General features: G+C 48.9%; 1 protein-coding gene across 1 annotated transcript in view; it reads right to left on the bottom strand.

Moving 5' to 3' along the window:
• Positions 1-2858: 2858 nt before the first annotated feature.
• Positions 2859-9669, bottom strand: part of LOC308160913 (structural maintenance of chromosomes protein 2-like) — a gene marked incomplete at both ends in the record, with an annotated part of 20626 nt that continues 13815 nt past the window's right edge. The window contains 9 exons of the mRNA XM_080534841.1: positions 2859-2975; positions 4232-4379; positions 4697-4857; positions 5405-5521; positions 6147-6347; positions 7142-7261; positions 7715-7789; positions 8544-8687; positions 9237-9430. Coding sequence (XP_080390967.1) covers positions 2859-2975; positions 4232-4379; positions 4697-4857; positions 5405-5521; positions 6147-6347; positions 7142-7261; positions 7715-7789; positions 8544-8687; positions 9237-9430 — 1277 coding nt within the window. The remainder of the gene's footprint in view (positions 2976-4231; positions 4380-4696; positions 4858-5404; positions 5522-6146; positions 6348-7141; positions 7262-7714; positions 7790-8543; positions 8688-9236; positions 9431-9669) is intronic.

Here is a 9669-nt window from a genome sequence, read left to right on the forward strand (position 1 = left end):
CGGCTTTCACCTGGCCAGGAAGAGCGATGATGATGATGATGATGAAGATGATGACGAGGAGGAGGATGGTGAATATTGTATTGTGTCAATGGGTGGAGTCTGGCTCATTTAAATGGACAGTGATATGATAAAAACAATTATAATTCTAATAATAAAATGCCATATTATAAACGGATGTTTTGGGAAGTGTAAACACTGTATAGCTGACTCCTGGGGGGTATTCCATCAGCGTGGACAAGGACAATCCAGGCTTATTTCGATGACTTATCAGGATAAGCCGAGATTTTCCTTTAGCGACGGTGATGGAACACCCCCCTGGACTGGGGTTTCCTCTTCCGTAACCGACGACAACAACAACAACAACTGATGCAACTGTTTTCCTGAAGGCTAAAAGCGAGAGCGGTCAACTCTGGGGGGTATTCCATCAACGTCACTAAAGGAAAATCCAGGCTTATTTTATTTTATAAGTCTTGCAAAGACCGGGCTGGAACAAAACCCTGTATCTCCACACACCCTGTTATCTCTCCATGTCCAGAGTTGATCGCCCACTGATTTCAAGGGATACCTTATTTTCTCTCTCTCTCTGTGTTTTACCTGGTGTTTCTCCTCCCCTGTGTTTGCATGCTTGAAAAAAAATAAAGGTGTGTAAAGTTCTATTTTCAGAAACCATGAAATGAAAAAAACGATGACGTCTGAGAGGTAGAAGGGGAGGCATGTATTCTGTGTGAATTTCTCCCCCTTTAATGAAATAAACCCACCTTGTGAGCTTTGACAGCGTTTCCATCCCTTTTTTTTGGGTCTTGGCGTTGGTGTGAGATTGTTCGAGTTTCTGTAACTGTCTTTCATCTGTCATATATCTTATTAGTGGGCTTGCTTCAGCAAGGCCAACAAGTGGCCAACACTTTATTAAAAGTCCTAGCATAATTACTTGAGCAATAGGGTATGATTGTGGTGTATCCCGTCAGTTTCTGAAAGTACGATTTGGTATGATGGCATACATCTTTAAGTGCAGTCTCCTGTCTACTCACCTCGAACTCACCTCTTTGCTGCCAGGTCCTGTTCACTGTCCTCCTGACCTCCTCCTGCCTGCTGTCTGTCCTCCTGACCTCCTCCTCCTGCTGTCTGACCTTCTGACCTCCTCCTCCTCCTGCTGTCTGACCTCCTGACCTCCTCCTCCTGCTGTCTGACCTCCTGACCTCCTCCTCCTGTCTGACCTCCTCCTGCTGTCTGACCTCCTCCTGCCTGCTGTCTGACCTCCTGACCTCCTCCTCCTGCTGTCTGACCTCCTCCTGCTGTCTGACCTCCTCCTCCTGCTGTCTGACCTCCTGACCTCCTCCTCCTGCTGTCTGACCTCCTCCTGCCTGCTGTCATTCTGACTTCCCTCTGCTTCCTTAATACAACAGCACACATGTAAAACTCACCATCACCCTTACTATCCTGCTTGACAACCATAGAAAATACAGGCTGCATTTTTTAGCACCAAAAAAGTGCTGGATATCTCCTTTTCTTACCCAACCAAACTGCATTCCTATGTGAAAACAAAGGGGGAGCCGATTATAATTAAGCAATATCACACGAGAGGGAGTGCTGTTATACTGAATACCGGTCGTAGGTAACCGAAGATGCAGTATAACAGCGCTCCCTCTTGTGTGATATTGCTAAATAATACACAAGTATAGTTGTCACAGTTTGCACAACATAGCTCATAAACAATATACTGAACCACAATATCTGTAGACAGCTCATCAATAACAAGCATGACACTTATAGTATAAGTTATATAAGTTATACTACTTTACTTTTTGTTTTACTTTTGCAGTTAAAGTGCTATACATAAAGGTTATTATTATTATTACTAGCTGCTAACACAGACAGAGCTAGCTAGGTTACAGTTGAGCTAACATGACGCTGCTAACGTTGCTAGGTTACAGCTGAGCTAACATGACGCTGCTAACGTTGCTAGGTTACAGCTGAGCTAACATGACGCTGCTAACGTTGCTAGGTTACAGCTGAGCTAACATGACGCTGCTAACGTTGCTAGGTTACAGCTGAGCTAACATGACGCTGCTAACGTTGCTAGGTTACAGCTGAGCTAACATGACGCTGCTAACGTTGACAGGCTAGTTAGTTAGTTAGTACTGAGTCCAAACCGACTAACACAAACATTCTTCAGTAGGCTAACTTGACTTACACGTTCAACAGAGTTACAAATAATAGAGGATTACAAAACAAAAGTCTTTACTCAATAGATTCATTTCTTTTCACCGTCAACTTTCCATCGTTTCAGTCCTAGGATATGTGGCTGTCTGTTATGTTACCACTAGGAAAAGAGTCAAGTGTGGCTGAACCCCAGAACAGACGGACACAAGAGGCAAAATAACAATACAAGGTTTTATTAAAGATGGACAAAATAATACACCTACTCTAACGGGGCCTAAGTGGGGGGAATGTGTGGATGCCAGAGAACTAGGAAATGTAAATGAGGTGTGAGTGGGACTGTACTCTATGTGTCTGAGTGTGAGTGTCTAGCGTGCAAAACTAGTGTGGTGTAGATATGTAGATGAGTGAAGTGTTGAAATATGTTTAGAAGGTTTAGAAGGTAACAGCTTTAGAAGGTAACAGCTTTAGAACATAACAGCTTTAGAACATAACAGCTTTAGAACATAACAGCTTTAGAAGGTAACAGCTGTAGAAGGTAATAGCTTTAGAACGTAACAGCTTTAGAACGGAACAGCTTTGTAACAGCTTTAGAAGGTAACAGGTTTAGAACGTAGCAGCTTTAGAACGTAGCAGCTTTAGAACAGAGGGAAGGGATTTAGGAGTAGGTGAGGAGAGGGGACACTTGTATTTGCATAGAGCTATGCTCTAGTGGATCTGGTCGTCCTGGAGACGGTCGACACGCCGTCCACAAACTTGGTTTTGAACAGGACGTTGGCGTTGGTGAACATTCCGTCCTTCAGGGAGACCACCACGAACTACGGAGAGGGGGAGGGGAGGAGGAAGGAGGAGGAGAGGGGAGGGGAAGGATAGGAGAGGGGAGGGGAGGGGAGGGGAGGGGGGGAGGAGGAGAGGGGAGAGGTGGAGGGAGAGGAGAGGAGAGGGGAGGGGAGGGGGGAAGGAGGAGAGGGGAGGGAGAAGGCAAGGAGAGGGGAGGGAGAAGGCAAGGAGAGGGGAGGAGGGAAGGAGGAGAGGGGAGGGGAGGGAGAAGGCAAGGAGAGGGGAGGAGATGCAAGGTTTTACGAATGATCATGTTGTGATAGCCAGGGCTTAAAGTGGGAAAAAATCCTGTGCCTGAAACTTTTTCTTGGGGAGGGGGGTCACAGTTTGAGATATTGGGAGAGCGAGTACAGAAGACAGCGTCTTGTCTCAATGTTTAAATGCATTAATACTATTTTATAGTCAATACAAAATATACGTATGTCTCAATGTTAAAATGCATTAATACTGTTTTATACTCAATACAAAATAAAATAATATATTTAGATGTCTTTAAAAGAACAAACTGATTAAATCACTTAAGGCCAAACTGATTGCATCACTTATTAAGCCACTATCACTATAACAATACAGATTGGCGTGGTGCAACCGAAATGAGTAAACAACTAGTTTGAAACTAGCTAGTAACAACTAGGGGTTTAGTAACTACTAAATGCCTGCATTTAATAATGACTTACGCCAAATTGGTGCAACCCAGTCCAGTAGGCTACCAGATACAATGTTGTAATGTATGCACATATTTTGCTACCACGGTTGCCAGACGGAATTGACAATGTCCAGCCCAACCGGTCTAAAAGCTGCCGAATCCACCCGTCCAGTGTGACCAAAAGTAGCCCAATCTGGCAACACTGCTTGCTACGTTCTTGCAGCTCGCGTGAACACAGGTTCTTCCATCTTTTCTTTTCCACATTACACTCATTCAAACTTCTTACGGCCCGCCCCACTACTCTGCCTCCGATTGGCTAGAAGTCGTTGGTTGGCTTGAGCAATGTGATACCATTGGTAGGCGGAACTGTCTCTTTGCTGAAGATGAGTCTTTAAATTACGATGTAAACAAATAGCATATGATTTTTTAATTATTTTTTTGCTCAAAATTCCCCCGCGCCGGAGAACTTTAAGCCCTGAATAGCAGTATGAAATGTTTAGCCTAGCTGGAACTAAACGTGTCCCATGAAGCAGTGGTTGATGGGTAAGAATCTGCTGTGGAGGAGAGCGTGTGTGTGTGTGTGTTTACCTGCGAGTGTGTGAAGTGTATGCGCAGCATCTGTCCGATGTTCTGTGTGTGAGAGAGGTCCAGCGCCGCATCCACCTCATCCAGGATGTAGATGGGAGCCGGTTTGAACAGCAGCATGGCCAGGATCAGAGACAGAGCTACCAGAGACCTACACACACACACACACACACGCACGCACGCGCACGCACACACACACACACACACACACACACACACACACACACACACACACACACACACCAAATCATAATTAAAGTTGTCTTTTCGCATTGTCCGCCCAAAATGCATTATAATATTAAAGGATTATGGATCATCAAACCAGTCTTTCATAATGCCTGCTTCTACAGTGTGTGTGAGACAGGAGGTGAGTGATGTGTGTGTGTGTGTGTGTGTGTGTGTGTGTGTGTGTGTGATGTGTGCGTGTGTCTGCGTGTGCTCCAACCAATAGAACCCGTGAACCCTGACCTTTGCCCTCCGCTGAGCTCGGTGAGGTTCTCCTTCCAGATGTTGCCCAGGGCGACCTTGAACTCCAGCCCCTCTAGGACCCCGCGGCCCTCTAGGGGCGCCAGGCGGGCGTCCGCCCCGGGGAGCAGGGTGGAGAAGATGGAGCCAAAGTCCTTATTCACCTGGGAGGGGAGGGGAGGGGAGGGGAGAGAGAGGAGGGGGAGACAGGTATGGGGAGGGGGAAGGGGAGATTGAGAGAGGGGAGGGGGGGGAGAGATAGAGAGAGACAGAGAAGGGAGACAGAGAGAGGAGGGAGAGAGAGAGGGTTGTTGCTTAATTATTCAGATTTATAGTCAGTGCCCTCCATATGTATTGGAAAGAGCAACTTGGAATTCTATCTATCGATATTCAAATCTGATCTATCCTTTAAAAAGAGAAAAAGCAAGCAGACTTTCTGCCAGGTGATAGAGAGAGAGAGAGACAGACAGAGAGAGGGGAGAGAGACACAGAGAGAGAGGCAGAAAGAGATGAGAGAGAGAGAGAAGAGAGAGGGAGAGAGAGAGAGAGAGAGAGAGAAAGAAAGCAGACTTTCTGCCAGGTGATAGAGAGAGAGAGAGACAGAGAGATAGAGAGAGAGGGAGAGAGAGAGAGAGAGAGAGAGAGAGAGAGAGGAGAGAGAGGGAGAGAGAGAGAGAGAGAGAGAGAGAGAGAGAGAGAAAGAAAGCAGACCTTCTGCCAGGCGATGTTCAGAGCTTCGTTCTTCTTCTGGTCCAGCTCCTCGATGGTCTGCAGGATCTTGGCCTTGTCGTTCTCCACAATCCTCTTCTTCTTCTTCAGGTCATTGTACTGGTGGAGGGAGGGAGGGGGGGAGAGAGGGAGGGAGAGTATTCACAAATTGTATCTAACAAAAGGAAGAGTCAAAGACGACTCTCTCTCTCTCTCTTCCATTTTCTTCCTCCCACCCTCCTCCCTCTCCTTCCCCCACCCCTCCCCTCCTCCTCACCCACTCCTCTGCCTAGCTGACCCTCCTTCCTCCCCTCCCCCCCCTCCCCTTCCTCCCCTCCCCCCCCTCTCCTTCCCCCTCCTCCTTCACCTCCTCACCCACCTCCTCATCCCTCATCCCTCACCCCTCCCGCTCCTCCTCCTCACCCTCTCCTCGGCCTGGTTGAGCATGTTCATGGCCCTCTTGTTGATGCTGTGCTCCAGCAAACCTCCTCCCTCTCCTCCCCCTCCTCCTCCCCCCTCCCTCCTCCTCACCCTCTCCTCAGCTTGGTTAAGCATGTTCATGGCCCTCTCGTAGACGCTGTGCTCCAGCTAACCTCCTCCCTCTCCTCCCCCTCCTCCTCCCCCTCCCTCCTCCTCACCCTCTCCTCAGCTTGGTTAAGCATGTCCATGGCCCTCTTGTTGACGCTGTGCTCCAGCTAACCTCCTCCCTCTCCTCCCCCTCCTCCTCCCCCTCCCTCCTCCTCACCCTCTCCTCAGCTTCGTTAAGCATGTCCATGGCCCTCTTGTTGACGCTGTGCTCCAGGCGCGTCTTGGTGGCCTCCAGCTTCTTCAGCCTCTGGCCCGCCTCGCGGGGGCTGTTGGCCTGGAAGTCGTAGGCCGTGTTGGGCTTGCCGAACAGCCTGCGCTCCAGGGAGATCCAGTCGTGCTCCTCCAGCATGTGAGACACCTGGGGAGGGGGGAGGGAGAGGGAGAGGGAGAGAGGGAGGGGGGAGAGAGAGGAAGGGAGAGGGGGGAGAGAGAGAGAGAGGGGTGAGGGAGGGGGAGGGAGAGAGAGGAGGGAGAGGGAGGGAGAGAGAGAGGGAGAGAGAGGGAGGGAGGAGGGAGGGGGAGAGAGGAGGGAGAGAGAGGAGGGAGAGGGGGGAGAGGGAGAGGGGGGGAGAGAGAGAGAGAGAGAGGGGGGAGAGAGGAGGGAGAGAGAGGAAGGGAGAGGGGGGAGAGAGAGAGAGGGAGAGGGTGGGAGGGGAGAGAGGAGGGAGAGAGAGGAAGAAAGAGGGGGGAGAAAGAGAGAGGGGAGGGAGGTAGGGGGAGAGAGAGAGAGTAAGGGAGAGGGGGGAGAGAGAGAGAGAGAGAGGGGGGGGGGGGTCAAGGTGATACTCCAATGGGACCCAGACTTGCTCCTCCAACATACTGTACATACAAGATACCTAAGAGGACGTGTGTGTGTGTGTGTGTGTGTGTGTGCGTGCGTGTGTGTTATATCGTGTTAAGTTGTTAAGTTGTTAAGTTTGCAGCGGAGACAAGAACATTTGCGTGTGTGTGCATGTGTGTCTCTGAGTGCATGTGTGTGTGAGTGTGCACGTGCGAGTGATGTGTGTGTGTGTGTGTGTGTGTATGTGTGTACACGTGTGTGTGTGTATACACATGTAAGAGTGTACCTGTGCGAGCGGTGTGTGTGTGTGTGTGTGTGTCTGTGTACACATGTGTGTGTGTGTGTGTGTGTGTGTGTGTGTGTGTGTGTACCTTGGCGGCGGCGTCGTGGCTCTCCTGGAGGTGCTTGTCGATGTTGTGCTCCAGCTCCTTGATCTTCAGCTGGGCCTCGTTGGACTCCCCCCTCATCCGATTGGCCTCCGTGCTCTTACCCTGTCACATTCAAACACATTCAACAAACTTTATCGACACGGACGACAGTGAACATCACAATACATACAGTACACACTATCACCATCACATGTTTAGGTTTGTTTGTATGTATCTGTGCTTGATTTTTTTACTTTGTAGGTTCTTACTTTTGTTTTCCTTTATATATATTTTAAATTGGAACAGAAGACAACAATATAATGTGTATATGAAAAGTGATTGTCAGTAAGTTTTGCACCAAAGGCAAAGGATACATCAATAACGTCTATGATATTGGGTTATCAAAAGTGACTAGTCATTCACCGACTAACAAACTTAGTATAGCTTCATGATACCTTGGAGAAAAGCACGGCATTAATACAATTATTGTAGAATTGTCCTCCCAAATTAGCAGTTGATGGGAATATTTTGCACCTTAATCTCCCTGTTTATTAACATATACTACTAAATAATCACCTTAATCTCATTGTCCTGAGCCAAGATAACCTCTTTTTGTTTGGTGAACTCCTCTCGCGCCTTACGCACGGCTTCCTAGAAGGGGGTTGGGGGGTGGAGAGAATGAGGTTATTGAGATGATACAGTTTCACCTGAATGGGAAAGTGTGTCCAAACCTTTGACTGGTACTGTATATATTGGTATTAGACTATTAGACTATGTATTACTAGGTATTAGTATGTAGGGAACCATCGCACAGGAGACCCGACACCTCTACAGGCCCTGTCGGCAGGAACCCTCTCATCACTCTGTGTGGAGTCACAGGCTACAGCACACTGCTCAGTACTGTCACCATGGAGACGTACACACACACACACACACACACACACACACACACACACACACACACACACACACACGCACGCACACATGCCAGTACTGTCACCAGAGAGAGAGAGACAGAGAGAGAGATAGATAGAGAGAGAGAGTGAGAGACAGAGAGAGAGAGACAGAGAGAGAGAGACAGAGAGAGAGATAGAGAGAGAGACAGATAGAGAGAGAGAGACAGAGAGAGAGATAGAGAGCCAGAGAGAGAGAGTGAGAGACAGAGAGAGAGACACAGAGAGAGAGAGTGAGAGACAGAGAGAGAGAGAGACACAGAGAGAGATAGATAGAGAGAGAGAGAGAGAAAGAGAGACAGAGAGCCAGAGATAGAGAGCCAGAGAGAGAGAGTGAGAGACAGAGTGAGAGAGAGACAGAGAGAGACACACACGACAGAGTCGACACACGACACTGATCCTGTGTGGCTTTAGCTCAGTGAGCTAGGGGGAGACCCAGGTCTGAGTCCTACCTTGTTCTCCGCCACACTGACGGCCATGGCGTCTATCTGCTCCTGCAGGGCCTTCATGGCCTCGTCCACGGCCTGCAGCTGCTGCTGGTACCCCGCCTGCTCCCTCCGCAGCTCCTCCACCTCCAACCCCACAGACTCCACCTCCTAGACACACACACCATAAGGGAGGGTCACACACACACCATAAGGGAGGGTCACACACACATAAGGGAGGGTCACACACACACCATAAGGGAGGGTTACACACACACACCATAAGGGAGGGTCACACACACACACACCATAAGGGAGGGTCACACACACACCATAAGGGAGGGTCACACACACACCATAAGGGAGGGTCACACACACACACACACACACACACAATAAAGGGGTCACTCGCTATCTCATACACTCTCACTGTCACACACACTACTCCTAGGACCACACACACACACACACACACACACACACACACACACACCATAAAGTCACTCGCTATCTCTCTCTCTCACACACACACACACACCCACACCCACACCCACACCCACACACACACACACACACACACACACACACACACACACACACGCCATAAAGTCACTCGCTATCTCTCTCTCTCACACACCATAAAGAGGGTCACTCTCTCTCACACCCTCAAACAACCTCACACTCTCTCTCTCTCTCACACACACACACACACACACACACCTGCTGCCTCTCCTTGAGCTTCTTGTTGAAGGCGTCGGCCTTGGCCGTGGCCCGGGTCAGCTGCTGCTGCGCCTCCTTCAGCTCCTTCTCCCTCTCCTGCTCTGCGTTCTGCATCTTCTCCTCCAGCACAGAGAACTTCTCCTCCGCCTTCCTCTGCACCTCCTTGGTGCTCCTCAGGGTCTCCTCGCTCTCCTCTGGGGGACACACACACACACACACAGAGTTACACACACACACACAGAGTTACACACACACAGAGTTACACACACACACACACACAGAGTGTTACACACACTAACCCTAACCCTAACCCTTACCCAAAGCATCTTTGGTAAATATTCGTAAATATTAATGCCTATTGTGGCCAATTAAATTAAATCTAAAAGAAATCACTGATTACCCCTTCATAATAATTTAAAATAATTATAAAATA

The sequence above is a fragment of the Nansenia antarctica genome, assembly GCF_963989245.1.
Source record: "Nansenia antarctica genome assembly, chromosome: 6".
Lineage (NCBI taxonomy): Eukaryota > Metazoa > Chordata > Actinopteri > Argentiniformes > Microstomatidae > Nansenia > Nansenia antarctica.